Raw genomic sequence first — 18,995 nt, forward strand, 5'->3', positions numbered from 1 at the left:
TGCGACACAGACGTGCACGATGCAAGGGCAAACCACAAAAGCACTCTTAAGAGATAAGTTACTGTACAGCCCTCCTCACAAACAAGCACACACACGCTATATATTTTTACCATAAGCAAGAAACACATTCAACGCACACACGCGAATACACACATTGTTGCATTTTCCTGTCCGTCAGGGCTTTAATTTCCCATCACCTGATGTGGCGAGGGCAGTGATCTGTTGCCCATCCCGGGGAAGCCCACCATGATTCTCATCTGTCAGCCCAGGGAAGGCCAGGGATTGATCTGTATAAAGTGTTTGTGCTGTTGCCACTGTAGCCAGTCAGCAGGAACTAATCTCCTCCCAAGGTCCAGTCTCAGCTTAGTTTGACGAAGCTGTGTACTGTTAACCTGGAGTGTATCTACAATACTACGCTGGAAATAAAAACAGTGGCAGTCATTTGTAATATTAATTGTCAAGCACGGCTGATTGTTATTTTTCTCTGCTCTGTGTCTTGGAGCAGGCCCATTCTTTGTGGATGGGGCCTCAGTCTGCAATCCTGACCCCAGCCAGAGACCTCTTTTACTGAAAAGGACATGCATGGTTAGGTTTACCCATCCAGCTCTGCCTCAGCTGGACTGACTTTATGCAACACTTAGTCCCATTATACTTGGTGGCATTTTGAATATTTTCACTGTTCTACGTTACTGTTCTCAAGTGATCCAATGGGTTTTTTTAATGAATTTTTTCATCAAAGAAGTAGGAGGCACATTAATAGACACATACTTAATCCTTGATAGTTCCGTATCCGTAACATTTGGAGATAGGTGGTTTTCCCAGGATGATGACAGCATTTGTTTCCGAGATACAATAGATATCAACAAAAGAAATTAACACATTCTAAAAAAAAACATCTTCCAGTATCATACAAATATCAACAACACTTATTTCCCTCTTTTAATTCCTTTTTCCATCCACTTTATTGAATTCATTTTAAAAAATGAAGTCAGGGAAATATCTTACATATTAAATATTTCACATTATAACCAACCGACTCTGCCTCAAGAAAACTACTGGGACACAGAACGTCAGGAGCACCTGATAAAACCAAATAAATCTAAGATGATGAAATCTCCCTATTTATATGAGATGTGTCTGTTCTGCAGCTTGACTGTTTTCTAGGCAGGTCCTAACATTTTTGGCAGCAGTTCATTTTTTGGGAAGGAGTCCTTTGGTTGGACAGCGTATGCTCATCAACAGGTTTGCATGATATCTTAGGGAGAATGACACAAATGATATTGCAGCTTTTTTGTCTGTAATATTATGAATAGCAATAATGAAGATGAAATGAAGTAAGATATTGTTCTATTTCGGGGGTGAAATAATGAGCAATCTTACAAAAATCAGCTGCAATACACATGCATCTGAGTACAAATCTAATAAGAGATAACTACTTGCTTTCATTCAGTCGTCTTCTATCAGCCGTGGTGTATTAACTTCTAAGCCTTAAGGTTGTGAGGATAGCGAGCCATCACAATGAGGCGCCAATCGACTTTAAAGCCTTGCTCATTTAATCATTCAAACCCTCTCTTTTCTCATCTCTGGTGGTACTTCTCGACAAAAGCATATTAGCGTCGCTTTTCATCCAAAAGAGCTTGGAGCTTATTAATGTCGTCAGTCAATCTTTTCCTTTCTTGTCTTTTCCACCTCCACAGTGCGGCACCATTGACTCTGGCTCCTACGTGAACCTGACTGAAAGAAACCTGCAAGATGCTCAGAAGTTTTTGCTGATGCATGAAGTGGTCCAACCCGTGGTTCCCGTGCCCTACTTCATGGAGGACAACGTGCGCTTCACTCATGTGGCGGTGGATGTGGTGCAGGGGAAAGACATGCTGTTTCACATCATATACTTGGCTACTGGTGGGTCTTTGGCACTATGAGAATTCATTGTGTTTGAACTTTTAAGAATTGGAGATGTATTTGTGTACATATTGTAAATATTACTTTCTTTTTTTATTCATTGGCGTATTTTCCAGGTGCTTGCATGTGACCACTCTGATTTTGTGACTTCTTAATGATACTGAAAACATATTCTTAGTATGAGCGATGGGGTCCAGCAGAACCACATAATGTTCTATTTTATGACAAATTTTTGTGAGTTAACAGGTTTAGTGTGGGCGGTGTGGGTGGGGGGAAAAGCTGGTGTCATATACTTCCATGTACCAATCAGGATTCAATACCGGAGGCTGTTTGCCGGTGTTTCCACCACTGTCACTCACATCTGATCAAATCACACCTACACAGTCTTGGAGAAGCAGATTAGAATACATTAGCATTTTAGGAATTTGGAAATCTTAATAATCAACATAGCTTTCTAAATTTAAGCTTTAATTGTTACTTATGTCGTCATGAATACTGATTAAGATCAATACTTTTTCGTGAAGTCTTTTGAAGTGCATACTTTGCACATAAAAAAGGCCTGTAAGGAGAATAATGAAACCAATAGATCTGTACTTCTGAGGGGGCATCAAAGCTTTTGTTTTCTGACCCAAGTTTGATCACTATTTCCCTCCATATGTCCTCCATATGCACTGCGAAAACACACACCACACCGCATATTACTCCCATGAAATCCCTCACGAAGTGCGTAGACAGCATGGAACAGCCAACGGCCATTTGTTAAAAGAAAACAGACAGGTAATTGATAACACACATACAGCTCTAATTTAACCCGTATACATTATCCTTGTCTGAACTGCATGGCACCACCTGCTTATCAGTAGATTGTTTGATCATACTGGTGTGACAATATGTGATGTTAGACTTGGCAAAGTGCTGAAAACGGTATCAGCTAGATGCCAGATACACACCAGCATTTGATGTCTGTTCTGTATTATGATAAAACACACAATGTGGATTATAAACGGACGTACTGAACAGAATTTGAATGTAGTGACCCACTTCACTGTGCTAATGTACCATGGCCCCACTGGGAAATGTCAACATGATCTTCCTGTTGTTAGTCGTCCGTGTTATTTTAGGATATCACACATGTGAGCACAAACTCTACACACACACACACACACACACGTACACACACACACACACACACACACACACACACACACACACACACTCACACACACAACCTGTTCCAGTTCACTGGCTCTATGCTTGGCATCTCCCTCAAAAACTCCCCTCTCATTGTTTGCATGGTGCTGTGATCAATGTAGCGTTGGACCAGAGCTGCCCACACTGCAAGTTCCCCAGACACTAACCAGACGCTAATGAAAACATCTGAAACCCTGCCAAGGCCATCGGGTAGCGCACATACTGTACCTAATCACATGCTATCATTAACACTTAAATGCACCCTGCTGATTGGGGCCATTGTGGAAAACCTGATAGCTCCAACTGGGGGTCCAAGGTGTAGAGCTCTTTTATTCAAACATGTGGCTTCCAGCTAATTTTTCCTCCCTTGTTATTCAGCCCTCATTATTAATTTCAGCTCTGCAGCAGCATTTTAATCTTGCAGTTAACGTGGACAGAATTCCGTTAACGGCAAAAGATTTTCCTGAAATGTTATCACCAGTTGTGGAGCTGAGAGTTAGTGAAGGTACATGCCCTGAGAGAAACAAAAACTCATCACTTACTCATTACTTATCACTCATTGAAAAAGTAATTGGTAATTACTCAACAGCATAAGTAATTAGCCTACATTAGTAATGACTCAGCAGCAAAAGTAATTATTTCAACACATGGGTTAGAAAATACGTTATAAGATAAGAGCCTTTTAATGTGCTGCAGCAGAACAAATGCAGATACCGTAAGTAACATGAATTAATATATAAATATTAATTCTGTCAATCAATTAGAATTGCGATTGATTGCATGATTGTCCATGGTTGACTCGCAATGAATCAAATTAATCACATGTTTTTTTATCCGTTCTAAATGTATCTTAAAGGGAGATTTTTCAAGTTTTTAATACACTGACCAACATGGGAATGGACAAATATTCTTGCTTTATGTAAATATATATTTATTATTATTGCAACAATTAAAAACAATGACAAATACTGTCCAGAATACTCTCCAGAATAACTTCAAAGGTAGGCTGAATGCAATTCATACGTCCAGTCACTGGCAGATTCTCGTCCTCCACAATGTTAATCTGCCTGCAGGCTGTAGCCACCTGTTTAGCTATCGCTGTTGAAAGTTTTTCGGGAGGAGGAGGACGGTTCTCTGCATCAGCTGTATGCCTGGCAAGCAAGTGATATTTAAGACTCAAAGTACTCCGGTGGTAACTCAATTCACATCGACAGTAAATGCAGATAACTTTGGTCTTGTAAAGAGAACCATCTGGCAGGGCTTTGAAGCTGAACTTTTTTGGTTTGTTTCTGCTTGCCATCCATTAGGTTACAGCTGCTTCGCTTCCTAATTTCCCAAACTAGGGGGCAGGTTATGGGGTCATAATCACAGAATGTGCACACACTAAATTAGAGGTGTTTTAGGAAAATTGATGTTAACTTGTTATTGCTTTTTCGACAGCCCTAATAAATATAGAACAAATACTGAATAAATAATGAATGTAATATTGTTTTCATATGTATGTGCAAGAGTGATCTGAAGCAAACTACTGTATGGTTAAACAAGCCAACATATTCAGGTATTTATCATCAGTATCATCAGAGTATCAACATAGCACATTAGCCGCGGACGGTTAGCACACAGCTCTCAAGTCCCATCCTCCCAGTGACGCTTCTGGGCACACAAACCCTCCAACTATGAACAAAACCAGGTGATTCCTGTAGCTTACCAGTAGCTAACATGAGCAAACTAATGAAGAACTCCAGTATGTAAATAAGACAAATTTGGAGTCACTGGGAGCCACTTTTGATAGGGTCTAGCGACCTCACCACACCTCTATTTCTTGCGCCAAGCTCTTCACGGACCTGTCTATTTACTGAACACACAGACCGAACTCTCGATCAAATTAGCAAACAAGTTGACCCCATAATTGTCAAAGAAGTTAAGGTTACTTGAAATAGAAATCCAAATTCTGTGACACTGTACTAAATAATATGTGTTACTACCCAACACTGCTTGGATTAATACCAAGCGGCAAAGCTCTGAGACTCAAAAATTAAGCCAACGCGGAAGTGCCAAAACTACAGTTCCTTGAATGGCCACTTGAGGCTCCAGCAGCGAGTTAATTCCCTTTGACCCCCATATTAGATTACTCAATGGTTTTGGTCTATATAGCCAGTTTCCCCATTAATGACAACTGTACAGGAAGTGAATTTCTTTGCCACTCACCTATTTAAATTAGATTAAAACTTAAAGTTAATTAAGGGCATGACCGCCTTAAGCGAAAAGGAGGGTTCCGTCACAGGAGACTGGGCTTCATTTGTCCTGCCTCAGCTACACCCACACTCAACCTCTATACCCATTTTTTGATAAGCCGGGAGTTAGATGGCTGGAGCCGCCCACACTGGGCTTCACTTTGGCTCTTCAGAAAGCTATCGTTGTCATCATGGAGACTACGTCCATGTTTTATACAGGCTATGGGCAATAATTCATTTTTACATTCCTGACTTTGAAACTACTGTATGTATTAGCATTTTTCCCTGCTTCCCTTGGCTTCCCAGTGCACCTAATTACTTATCTTCAGCCAGGGGACTGCATGTATAAAAGATTATATTTGTTTTAGCCTACCCAGAAGAAAATGCTCCCAACTTCCTCTCACAGGACTTACCTTACATAAAATAAAGGTCAGGATGTATTGACAATGACATGGTTTTCCACACTTTTCTCTCTCGACTACAAAGTAGTTTCTTCCCCTTGCATCGACGGTACAGCAGGGCATAACCAAGCTTGGCCCGCCAGACATCGCCATATTTCAGAGCCTTTCTGTTATGAATGATTGTTGTGTGGTTCACACTGAGTTCATATCTGCTTGTGTGCAGTTTTCCCTCATCCAAAATACATTTTTGTTGTTTTTCCCTCAAACTCTCTGCTATTCTTACACTGCCTCCACTACTTTACCTTTTCCCATGCAGATAAACACCCTCCTTCGTCTTTGTGACTAAATCCTCTCTAACCCCCTTCTTCTCTTTCAGATTACGGCACTATCAGGAAAGTGCTTTCCCCTCTCAATCAATCCACGGGGAGCTGCTTATTGGAGGAGATTGAATTGTTCCCGCCCAGGAAGAGACAGCCTATCCGAAGCCTGCTGATCCTGCACAGCCGGAGCGAGCTTTATGTGGGTGTACGAGACCAGGTCATCAAGATCCCACTGAAGAGATGCAGCTACCACAAGAGCAGAGAGTGAGTACAAACCAGAACCATTAATCTCAATGGAAACTGTCAAAAGCAAATATGTACACAACAAAGTTTTTAAGCTTCCTCTTTCATAAGATGCTCTTTATCTGAGAGGGCCAGGCCTGTGTGTTGGTCAGGGGCCTTTGCTGAGATTTAAAACCCTCTAAGTCAGCTTTTGTCTGAGCCACTGGAGGTGCCCACGGCTGCCCTCTGTCCTTCCGTCTCACTGTCTTCCTCTTGTTGTCATCAAACCGTGCGTTTTCTGCCTCACACGCACAGTTTTGATGCAGCTGTGTGTGCTTAGCAGATATATTGAGTTTCTGTCTGTCTAGAAGACACTCTGTCAAGGAACAAATATTGGCAAAGAAAAAGCCGAGACAGAGGCAGGGGTGCAAGACTCACCACAAGATTGGGATCCCATCCATCATCGCACGCAGAAAAGGAATCACACCTGCATTCCTGCATATCTCTTGCACAATGAGCTGTTGCGGCTTCATATTACAGCTGTGGCTCTGTGATGTATGCTGCAGCCATTATGGCACTTTGTCACATCTTTCCTGCTTTTTTTAAGGAGAGTCAGAAAAAATAAACAGATAAGGGAAAGAAAAGCATGGACATAAACCGGCAGCTATACAGTACAGGGTGTTATTGGGTTCATGACTGACGTTTCTTTGAGGTTTGCCTGTTTGAAATATTAGAAGGTGGTGGAGGCCAGTGTGTGCTGCGTGGCACTCTGATGGGTGGTGTACAATCTGCAAGGCCCTTAAGGCCTTTTGAAAGACAGGTATTATCTTGTTCTTTCTCCCTTTCATTTTGTACTGCCGTCCTCACCCCTAAAATCCTTGTCCATACAGATATAGTTACAGCTGTTAGCCACTCAGGCTCAGCCACCTTGAGTGTACGTCAGAGTGCGTGCAAGCAAGCCGGATTGTTTGCCTTTCGGCTTTATGACATGGATGGATGCACATTGTGTCCTTGCACCTCTGCTTGTGTCTGCATTCAGTTCATTGTTATAAAACCCACAGACGACTTTGGTTACATTTTACCAGGGACATGTCAGGCTCCGTTCATGCTTGTGGCTCGAAGATACGTCATCGTGCTGTCACCGCAGGCTCACATTTGTGTAAAACGAGTGACATCAGGATTTTTATTGTGCTCCATAAACAACCTGAAGCAGCTATCTTTGCTACAGTATTCTCCGAGAATATTTGTTAGGCTGATAAGCTATTTGGGTCAAAAATGTATGTATGTGTGTGTATGCGGACACAAAACTAATCCTGGTGCTTGGCTGAAGATTACCTGTGGAATCAGTCTGCTCACTGTGTTAAGACATAATTTTAGGATGCCAGTGCAACGTAAGCATTTCAGAGCATCGCAATACTCTTATTAACATTTTTTGTTCGCCTTTCTTATCTCTCTTCTCTTCTCTGTCACTTGAGGAGCTTCTCTCCTCCCTCTCACCTATGTTAATTTGCTTTTCTCTTGCCTCACTTTCTACACCTCTACAATCCTTTCTTCTCGTCTTTGCCACTTTCTCCCATTTTATCTCTCCAGTTTCTTATTTTTCCATCCAACATTTCTCCCACCACCTTACAATGCAGCTTTTGCCATAATCTCCCTTCTTCGTCTCAACCTGATGTTAGATTTCGCGTCCTGTCACAATGCAGAGCTATCTGTATTCACACATGACTGGTTAATAAAAGCCCATTAAAAGTTAACTTTATTCTCCTTCCAGAGCCTGTGTGGGAGCCAGGGACCCATACTGTGGTTGGGACCTGTTATTGAAGAAATGCACCACGCTGGAGGAAAGTGTCAGAATGAGCCAATGGGAGCAGAGCATCACAAAATGCCCCGTGAGTATCTCAGCTGCATGTCTATACTTCATTGTAGTTCACTCGCTTGTTGCTTGCATCGTTGGCTGTCTTTACTTTGAAACTTTAAAGTTGGTTGAAAGCACAATTATCCTTACTTGGCCTCCACAGTCACTCTGCCCTTCCACATGAATTTGATACTCACATTCATCGTTGCTTGTCTCCTTTGAAAGCTACAGCCTGCTCTGTGTTCTCTATACACTCACAACTCACAAGCAACATCCCTTAAAACTATCCAAAGAAATATATCTTCACCAAAGAAAGGCATCTTGGAGTTGAACAACGTGACTTTAAGGGAGTGGTGTGTAGGACATAATCTAGAGCTCTGCCTCAGTCATTCACCTCTGACTGCTTTGTTCATTGGCAAAACAGCTCTTTCATTTATTTTAACGTGCACCAAACCTAGGAGCAGTATTAGGGGAGGAGGACTGTTCCAACATGGCTCTGCTTTTTTCAGCGTTTCACAGACATAATTTTCAAGCCAGTCACAGCGGAGAGTGCTGTGTGCCTCTGTGCCCTTTTATGTGGCTTCATGTTCAGAAGAATATTTGGCAGTCAAGACACTGAGCACCCAGTGGCATCTGTCAGCAGAGCTCTGGCAGAAACTTGGCTAACACTGAATCCTCGTAAGCATTCAGATATATACTTAGACACAATCATGCATGCGTATGTGCATAAGAAGGCATACACATTATTATTTGTCGAGTCACCACTGGCTGCAATTCAACATGTTTTTTCTTATGCTGGAGGGTAAATCTCCCTCATAAAATAATTTCTGTCATCATTGCTACATCAAACATAGTGACACTTTCATTTGAGCTTTATCAAGCTGAAACCTGTAAGCATAGCTGCACTTCTTATAGTACATATTTTAAAGGACTAGTAAACAGTTTGGGAAATATTATTCGCTCTCTTGCCAAAAGTTAAATGAGATTGATACCACTGTCATGTCTGTACAGTAAATATGAAGCTGGAGCGAGGAGACGGTTAGCCTAGCTTAGTTTAGCATAAAAACTGGAAACAAGGCAAAGCAGCTCACCTAACGTACTAGCCCAGTGCTGCAGGAATGAGATAAAATCAGAAAATGACTTGGCATTTTTGCACTTCTGGTTTCTTTGTCATGAAGTCAATGGGTTTTTGGTTCGATGTCTGAAACTGGTCTGTGGTCGCTAACAAGTAGCTAAATAAGACAACAAACATCATCACGCCAAACATGCAAAAACCAGCTGGAAGCTAGTGGTGGTGACGTAGCTTATTTATAGCCTAACATTAGCTTTGTACTTCTGGTGATTGTATTTATGCTTCAAAAATCATAAAAGTGGATATTCGGGAAGATTATCTTGCTGAACAAAACGTGTAGGTTTCAGCAACTTCTGTTTGCCGCCGACTTTATGTTTCTTCTGGGTTGGCCTAAAAGAATACATCATCCCTGCAGCACTACTCAAATATAACTTGTGCTAATGGCTATATTTACAGCAGCGGTGTAGCCACCAGTCCTTTAGTTTTGATGTATTTTTATTCGGCCACATAGGCTGTAGGCTGTACCATTGCACACACCAAGTAATGAAATATGTATTTACTCACTTAACCTTGGTCTAACAAGGTAAACTCCATTTAAAGTGAGCATGAATACACTTTGGCAGTAATCACTTTGTATTCTGACAGAGAGAAATGGATTTACAATAGAGCTTTTGAAGCCAGACCAGAATGGGAAAATTGTCTGCTTGCAACAATTCAATGCCAAGATGGGAAAACTTTAAAACAAGAAATGGTCTTTTTTTTAATTAAAGAAAATCACAGTTAGTATGATTACTATGAGTCCATTAACAGTTTTTTAAAAGGGTTAAATTGGCTGAATATCTGCTTTGTTGCTCTGTCCTGCAAAGTGGAAGTGTGGAGCTGGAGGCCAGTCAACAGTTGCGTTGTGTAGGCAGAGACAGGAGATATGCTCTACCAACTTACAAATGCCATCTGGTACAGCAGTCTCACGTCTATATGGAAACAAGCAGAAATTAGTTTCTCTGTAGTTCTTGGAGAGATATAAGTCTTAGTCACTGTTCTGTACAGTTTGTTTCCACTCAACTAAAATGAAAATGTCTACTTAATAAATGTTTTTGTCAGAACCCACTTTGTGTAAAAGTAATTCTAATCAACCCCTACTCGTTACAGTTTTCTTCAGAATCAAAAAGAGACAGCTGTTGTAATTTCAGCCTGTGGAAAATAAATGACTTTTACTCTTATAAGCCGCATAAAAAAACCTGAGTGGTTTTCATCATCCTTCAAAATTGATCCATCGTGTTTCATGTGCCCTTTCATTTCTGATTTCCCATCTTAATGAAATAAATTAAACATGGATTTAAAAAAGAATCATACATAAATGTTCACATTTATTTTTAGGGACTAGTACACAGCATAAAATAGATAATGTAGAGTAATACCATTTTGTTAATAGTCCCAGTTGTAAGTGACTAGTGGAAAAGATATTGTCCGTCTCTTTATGGATGTTTGCTATCTAGGCAGCCCGATGTTACAAATGTTGTCTGTCTTAGCCAAGCGTCCTCCATTTAGGTACACAGCAGAGTTGAATTACCAAAAAGAGCGTAGGGCAGACGTTTTCTCCGTTCCTGCGGAAGCAGCTGATGATCATGCCCTCTTTTCTCCGCGTATGAAAATGTTCTTTGCATTTTTAAATCACCCTGAAATGTAGCAGCGATATGGCTCATATCATCTACAGCTCTCAATCTCACACCCGTGCATTTTTGTATTTAGCTTGTGTTCCCAGGACATCGCTCGTAAATTCATAGCTCCTGTATTATCTGAGCCTTCCTGTTTCATTCTGTTCAGCTTCAGATATCTATTTATGCTTCCACTTTTATTTCCACATATTTCTGTCCTTTGAATGTGTCCGTTTGCAGCTTAAATTTGCCTTTCTGAATCTCTCTTTAGCTGTTTTGGAATCTCATCATATCCTCAGACAATTTTCATATATCTACCTCGTGTTTACAGCACATTTTTGTTGTTATAACTGCACAATTTTGGATGTGCTGCAGGTGATATAATGCAGTTATTTTTGCATCTATTTTAGGGAAATTGATTTCTGTTTGCATCCACCGTAGCCGTGGGCTGCATTTCCCAGAACAATACATTCCTGAGAGTGTCAATCTAATGCAATGACCAGTTTCTAAGAAAAGCCATTACTCTCAAACGTTTATTTTTGTCCCTTTTCATTGCTTACAGATCCGTAATGTGACTGTTGATGGAGGCTTCGGCGCCTGGTCAGGCTGGTCCACATGTAGTCATAACGATGGAGGCAGTGCAGGGTCCTGTCTGTGTCGGACACGAGCCTGTGATAACCCCGCCCCCCAGTGTGGAGGCGAGCATTGCTACGGCATCAGTGTGGAGGTTGCCAACTGCTCCAGGTACATTCTTTGTTGAAACACCAGCACACATCTGTTTTGTGTGCCAATCTTCTTTCTCTTTGTTAACAGTCTAAGTATACAGTATGACCCGCATAGTACCTCCCTCTATAATGGACAAGGTGACGGAAAGGTAACGCGAAAGGTATACAAATGTGTTAATTAATTCCCTGCATTTTTACACATACTTATCAGAAATCTTTACACAATAAATGTTTCGGTGTTCATTTCTTCAGGCCTAACGAGTGTTGATTGGGTGTTGTTCTTTTACTTACGGGATTCAGCTTAGGAAGCTGCTAATTTAAACAATCTCAGAGTTCAAATCCACTGTTGATGCTAATGCCGTGAATCAAACTTATCCTTTGCATTACAAATGATGAAGGGAAGCAACTACTGTAAGGGTTTTCTCCATTATTAATAAATGTATCAATCACATTAATCTTTTAGTCAAATAAATGTCTTAAAGTGGTTATTAGACCCCAAATTAAATGCTTAAATTATTTATCTGACAACAAAGAAACATCAAAAACACAGCTAATCATCAATTTTGAAAGCCGTAACACAGAAATGCTTTGTATATTTCCTTTATTTATCTCTGAACCATTGTTTTCTACAAGGTAACAAAGAATCATGGTGTGATCAACCCCTGAGATTCATGCGACTTAATAGATAATGTCTACTTATTGTAGTCTGTAGTTTTTGTGTTCTTCCAGCTACCGTCACCTCTCCATCAGTAGCTAAAGTAGCCTTGACTGACGTCGCTCTGTGTGTCTCCATAGAAATGGAGCGTGGACTCCTTGGACTTCCTGGTCTCCCTGCAGCACCAGCTGCGGCATCGGCTTCCAGGTCCGTCAGCGCTCCTGCAGCAACCCGACCCCTCGCCACGGCGGACGAGTGTGTGTGGGCCAAAACCGCGAGGAAAGGTAGAATACTACTTATAATAATTAAATTATAAACTTTACAGTATTTCTAGGTGCTTCACAAAACGTAACAACAAACAATGGGCCTCATGCAGCAGCATTCTCTTAACTGTTCTCTTAATTTTCTGTTAAGAGAAATTATAAGTGAAGTCAACCCCAGAAGCACCAAATGTCCTTACCACCCAAATCTGCTCTTGGTTCATGACACTTTGCAAGCAGCATGATAGCATTATTGTAAATATGATTATGATTAATTTTACAGCATCCTACAAAAATGATGCTGATCAATTATGTTCAGTCTCATTGTTGGGTTCGGTACTTGCTCACGGTTATGGAATGCACGAGCATGCGGGCACAAGTATAAAAGTATATATTTTGAGGTGACAGTGTAATGAAAGAGTGTCATGTGATGAACTCCAGCGTGTCTTTCCTTGCGTCTTTAGTCACGTTTTATTTTGAATAGTTATGCAATTATACATCAGCCTAATAATGAATTGACATCAAAAATATACAAATTTCCTTTTTTGTTTTTCATTGAGACTCATCTGGTTCTTTGTATGTTGAAGCATTTCGCACATTTGTTTTTGACGTTAATGGGTAAGTGGAACTTTTCACCCCACAGTCAAACAACTTGATTTGCTTCATCATTGTCTCATATACAAATACCTCTGTGCTCACAAATAACGAACCGACATGTGCAGTTAGTTCTGGTTTGAGTTCTGACTGTAGCAATATTTAAATATCACTGATACAACCATTTAAAAAAATATTCCCTATTTTCTCTATGTTTAAAGTACTTGCCACCAATGGCAATGAAAGGCTAAATATTGGTTGCCAATTTTTCCAAATGGTTGTCAATGGGTCAATGAAGCGCAAAAATAGGAATGAAAGAAATGTACTGTTTAAATGCATGCCTTACAGTGTTTCTATTTCTGCTCACGTTCTAAAAAGAAGGAAGCTATTTTGTAATTTGCAACCTGCAGTTAAGAAGCATGACTTTCACTGTGACTATTTCTTTTTTGCCTTTTTTCCCCTCACTTCTGTCCAACTTTATGACAGCCAATTAAGGAATGAGTAGGATAGGCCTGCGCCTGGGTAATTATCTGGCTTTCACACACAGGCCGAGGCTATGTTTTGAAGCTTTGGAGGCTTTGCCATGGAATAATCGCCCTTTTAAAGATCTGTTTCTGTGGTTTCTAAGCAACCTCCAAGGCCTGATCAAATAATCTGTTTTTCAAGGAGAAAAAATGTGAAGAAGCATAAAGAGACTTACAGTACAAGGTAACCCAGGTGGACCAGGTCAAGAGATGATTATTCGTAAAGTTTAACTTTTGTTCGTCTCTCTGTTTCTCAAACTTTAGTTCAGCGTTCACCAAATCAAAAAATGATTAAGGGAACGATATGTCCGCTTCCAGGGTGTTTGAAAATTAGACGGCAGTGGCCATATTACATTATTTCAATTCCATCTTAATAGAGACTGATGTTTCTTAATGACCTGAGGCATTCTTCTTCAGTGTCTGTAGTCTCTGTGTCATTAAGCGAGGCATCATGCGGATGTTTTTCATCCAACTCCCCCGACGTGAACCAAAGGTGGAGGCAGAAAAAGTGCAAATAAATACAGTTAAGAGGGTACAATAAGGGAAAAAGGAGAAATAAACTGTTACTTGTCGTTACCATGGCAAAAGAAACGGCATTGTGTAATTGGAGTATGGCCTTCAAGGATGAACCTTCTATCGCTCCTTTCTCTGCACTTTCTCATTTCCTCTCTCGCTCTTTAAACCTCCCACTTTCTCTTTTCTCACTCACCGATGCTCCTGGTGGTCCTTTTCTCAAGGACTGCTCCACCAGGAGCTATGAGAAAAATATATGAAGTGGCCGCCATAGCTCAGTTACTCACAAACCACACCAAAAAAAAAGAGAAGAAGTGCTGGCTGGAACTAAAGACCATGGGAGGCCAAAAGCAGGTTTTGCCACCTCCTCTCTGCAAGCTTTATTCTAGTTTGTTTCATCTCTCCTTACCGCTCTCAGTTCTTGCTCTTTTCAGCTATTTAAAACACCTTAGGGCAGTTAAGGGCCAGCTGTGAGGGCTGGAGGAGGATTTTTTTTAGGAGAAGAGGGAGAGAAAAGAAGTTTAGTGTGTTTAGTGTGTGTGTGTGTGTGTGTGTGTGTGTGTGTGTGTGTGTGTGTGTGTGTGTGTGTGTGTGTGTGTGTGTGTGTGTGTGTGTGTGTGTGTGTGTGTGTGTGTGTGTGTGTGTGTGTGTGTGTGTGTGTGTGTGTGTGAGAGAGACAGAGAGACAGAGACAGACAAATGGACTCTAAGGCAGAGCGATCAAAACAGAAATGCGTTAACAGATGAATTATGCTGTGTCAGTTTGAGTCTGCCTGAGGGAGGAGAGGGTACAACGGGGATGCTAGAAAATGTTTGTGTGTGTTTAATATGAGCATATCCAGGTGTGTCAGGCATGTACATCACCAATACTTGCAAAAAAAACTGGAAAAACTTCTCACCGAATGTTACAACCGCTGTCCTAAAACTTCCACCACATCTGTTGTTTATAGATTGATGTGTGAAATAGGTCTTCTGTACAAGCTTTAATCCGCATGGCCTGAAAAAGACTGGCACTTTATCAGCTTTTGCACACTGAACGTTTCTTTTAATGCTGTGAAAGACTCTTGTTTTATGAGGTGCAGGCCTCCTTTCAGAGGTGTTAGGCATCTGCAATAAGATTCACGTTTACTTTGTTCTTCCCATGTTGCCTCCAGTACCCTGTTTGGATTAAAATAAAAGACTCATGTTCAAACATGCATGCATATGGTGAAAGCTCATATGTACACATATTGACTGTACTCGTAAAGATTCAAAGATACACAACAAGATGCCAACAGGCATCTTATAGGTTGGGCGCAGATTGTTTGCAGCAAGCAGAGTTTTTTTTGAAGATGAAACAAATGTTCTGAAACCGGCTGTGCACAATTGCGCTATGGGCTTAAATCTGGCTGGTTAATGCCTGCATTTATGAACCTTCTGCTGGTATTTCCCTCAGCGTCCACACTGCTTACTCAGCCTATAGCAAGTAATTAGGAGAGTTTAAGTCTGATCAGCTCTGTGTGTTTTTAGAGTGTTGAGATGGACTAAAGCTATGACTTGTCTGGAATGATTAAAGTGTGCATCTTTAAATCATTGATCACAGCAGTTTTTCATTGCACTGGTGCAGCAGAGGTGCCTGTGTATAAGCCTCTGCAAGATTTCGATCCACACTCTTCCTGACTTTTTAACACTCTTCTTTCCCCACTGTATCATCACACTACAAGCGTGCAGATTAGTAAAAGTCTAAAAAGAACACGCTGCTCTAAGGAGTGTTACAACCACGGTGAGGTAGCTTTTTATTTTCCGTGAACAATAGCAGAGTATTTGGGAACAGTGCAATGGAAAAACCCAGCTAGAGCCTCTGGAGGAAGGATGTAAAATGAAAGCTGTTTTAACACAAGACGACTCAGTTTCCTCAAAAGGCACTCATGTGCCAAAACACAACAAAATAGCAATAAAAGCAATTTTATAGTATGCGTAAAAGTTATAAAATGAATTATATGGCTTCTAATAAGGCTGGCAATCGTCTGTCGTTATTGTATAATGAGGACTGAGTAATTAAGTATTTTAGATTTTGCAGTTATCCTGTCTTGGAAAACGATGTAATTAGAGATGATGCATGCATCTCTTTGGCTTTTGTAATAGGCTGTATCAATGAATTATGCAAAATGCATATGCATGTTCATTAAGATTTGAGATGGAATTTTCTTAGATGTACTTTAATGCAACACTGGCAATTACTCTATGAACAGAAATATACCACAGGCCCGCCACTGCATGTGAGTCACTCGGATGTTCTGGTTCACAGCCCGTTCACCGTGTTCACTGCACTCCATGGCAACATCAAAGGGATATGTTGTTTGCCATTTAACTGAAGTTTACATGCTCTTTCAGACATCCCTTTCTTGTGGTATGAACTGTTAGCTGTAGCTATTTCAATTCAGTGGCGAGGTTTCAAAAGTGTGGTGATGTCTCCAGCGTCCTTCGCATATGATTTGAATTCTCTGTCAGACAGAGTAGCTCTTCCACTTTCCACAGACCACTCAAAAGACACTGTCAAGAGTGACCCAGTTATGAACCAGTATAAATTAAGCTCTATTGTCAAAGCTTGCAAGCTCCCTTATATCTCTTCTCTCATGTAAAACTTAACTATATACACAGTGATTACTTAAAGGTCCCATATCGTGCTCATTTTCAGGTTAATTCTTGTATTATGGGTTTCAACAACAACATGGTTACACCCTTTAATTTTCATTATTTTGATATTTGTATATTCTGTCTGAATATACCTGTAGTCACTCTCTGTCAGAAACATTAGTCTGTCTCTTTAAGCACCCCTCCTGAAAAATCCTACTCTGCCCTGATTGGTCAGCATATCTGGGTCTTCAGAACCTGAACACTCTGCGTCTCTGCACCATCATTGTAGCCAGGGAAGACTGTAATGTTACCTATATATATACTATAGCTGTGACATCACAACTGTACAGAAGTCCTGACGTCTCATTTAAAGGCACAGTTTCTGAATACGGCTTGTGTGCATTTCTCTGTGGATTGAGTGTTTTAAAATGTATAATTTTCTTATAACAATCGATCAAAAGAGCTCCCAACTGTTCTTATTGATTACAGACTGATCCCCTGCCGTCTTTGCTCTTCCACCCCAGGTACTGTAATGAACACCTTCCCTGCCCACCGCATGTTTACTGGTCGGCCTGGTCGGCATGGGAACGCTGCAACGTGCCCTGCGGTGGAGGCATCCAGTCACGACGCAGAACCTGCGAGAACGGCAACGACTGTCCTGGGTGTGGTCAGGTATGTCACAAAACAACAGCTTTCACATTCACCACCCTTCTATCCCCCTTTCTCTCTGTCTATTCAATGTTTAGGAACTCAGCTTAAGCCATTTGATGGGATGAAGAGTCAGTGGTGATGAAAGTGGAACATCTAACACGACCAAATCCCCTGGCTATATATATACATACAGTGGCAGCAGCCATCAGATTTATTACCAAGACATATTTAATAGCACGCACACAGTAATCACTCCACATATGAATAGGCTTATTCTCTGTCACAAAGCTTTTTTCCAAAGCACAGATGATGTAAGGAAGTGTTGAAATACGAGGGTTCTCCTTGTTGACAGAATTATGCGATGCTCTTGCTATTTCTTGTGCTTTCTTCACGCAGACACACTCCCTCATCCACAGGCCTGGTAAAAATAAGCTGGACTGAACATGATAGCTATAGCTTCCCATGTCCCTCCTGGAAATGGTTAAAAGAATATGGGTCAGGGTCTTGTGGATGCATAGGATCCTTCAAGTGTGATTTTCTTCTTCTGTTTGTGGGTACCAAAACCAAAAGCCCACAAACAAACAAGTAATCATGCTTTTCACGCCAGTCTGCACTGATTGGTCAGCATTTCTGGGTTTTTCCACATCTGCACTCTGTACTGTCATAGCACCTCAACCTGCTTTATAATTCTTAAAAAAGACATGGAAATTTCACTATTTACAATATGGAACCTTCAAATCTAACTCTTTTAAAAGGTTGGTTTAGATTCACAGCTTAGAATTAAAATTATAGTCAGTATGTGCATTTATCTACATTTCAGTCAGACAATGCCTGTTTGAAATGTTTATTTCAACAGTGGAACATAGTTAGAGTTTGGCGTCTAGACTCCGACCTCATCACTCCCCGTAGATAGTTTACATCAGATACTAGGGAGTGATGATTAAATGTATACCCCCCAGGTCTATTTAAGATGTTTGCATCTTAAATAGACTGCCAAATTAGGAGGGTGTGTTTATGGCAGATGATATAGAGTTGAGGTATGTGCCATGAGTATGAAGCAGCGCAGCTTGATTTGGCTGCCTGAACTAGCTTGCAGGCACCGCTCCATATCTGATGTCTATGTGGAATAATTGGACGCAGGCGTTCACTGTGTAAAATTAAAAGGATGTTAGATGAAATTCTGTCAAATGATTAAAAAAAAAAGGCATTCAACAACCCAGATTACATCTAGCTAAAAGAGCACATCCCTCAGGTTGTGTAATGGCCCATTGTGAAGCTAAATAACAAAGTGCCAGCATTTTGAAACATCCCACACAAGGCCTTGCAACCTCGAGAGCTTATACAGTATCTGCTAATTGCCTGTGACACATTAGTAGCTGCATAACACCCAAATGAAAAGACTGACCTCACATTATGTAGCAATTTAGCAGTCGCACCATATCATCTATGTCTCACACACATACACACTCACATACACATTCCTGTCAGATGGCAGCTGTCTGATTTCTGTCATTGCGTAGCCACCATTATCCTTACAAAGGCATCCTGGGAATGCAGCTGCATTCATACAGTAACGCAGTTCAGAAAAGGAAACTGATGACAAGCA

General features: G+C 40.9%; 1 protein-coding gene across 3 annotated transcripts in view; it reads left to right on the plus strand.

The window, feature by feature from the left end:
* sema5a (sema domain, seven thrombospondin repeats (type 1 and type 1-like), transmembrane domain (TM) and short cytoplasmic domain, (semaphorin) 5A) overlaps nucleotides 1-18,995 on the plus strand; it is a 119,358-nt gene that overhangs the window by 68,670 nt on the left and 31,693 nt on the right. For all 3 annotated transcript variants that reach the window (XM_083935732.1, XM_083935733.1, XM_083935734.1), the window contains exons 10-15: nucleotides 1,698-1,902; nucleotides 6,105-6,312; nucleotides 8,042-8,159; nucleotides 11,415-11,596; nucleotides 12,373-12,516; nucleotides 17,263-17,410. In XM_083935732.1, coding sequence (XP_083791858.1) covers nucleotides 1,698-1,902; nucleotides 6,105-6,312; nucleotides 8,042-8,159; nucleotides 11,415-11,596; nucleotides 12,373-12,516; nucleotides 17,263-17,410 — 1,005 coding nt within the window. The remainder of the gene's footprint in view (nucleotides 1-1,697; nucleotides 1,903-6,104; nucleotides 6,313-8,041; nucleotides 8,160-11,414; nucleotides 11,597-12,372; nucleotides 12,517-17,262; nucleotides 17,411-18,995) is intronic.

The sequence above is a fragment of the Echiichthys vipera genome (assembly GCF_963691815.1).
Source record: "Echiichthys vipera genome assembly, chromosome: 21".
Classification (NCBI taxonomy): domain Eukaryota; kingdom Metazoa; phylum Chordata; class Actinopteri; order Perciformes; family Trachinidae; genus Echiichthys; species Echiichthys vipera.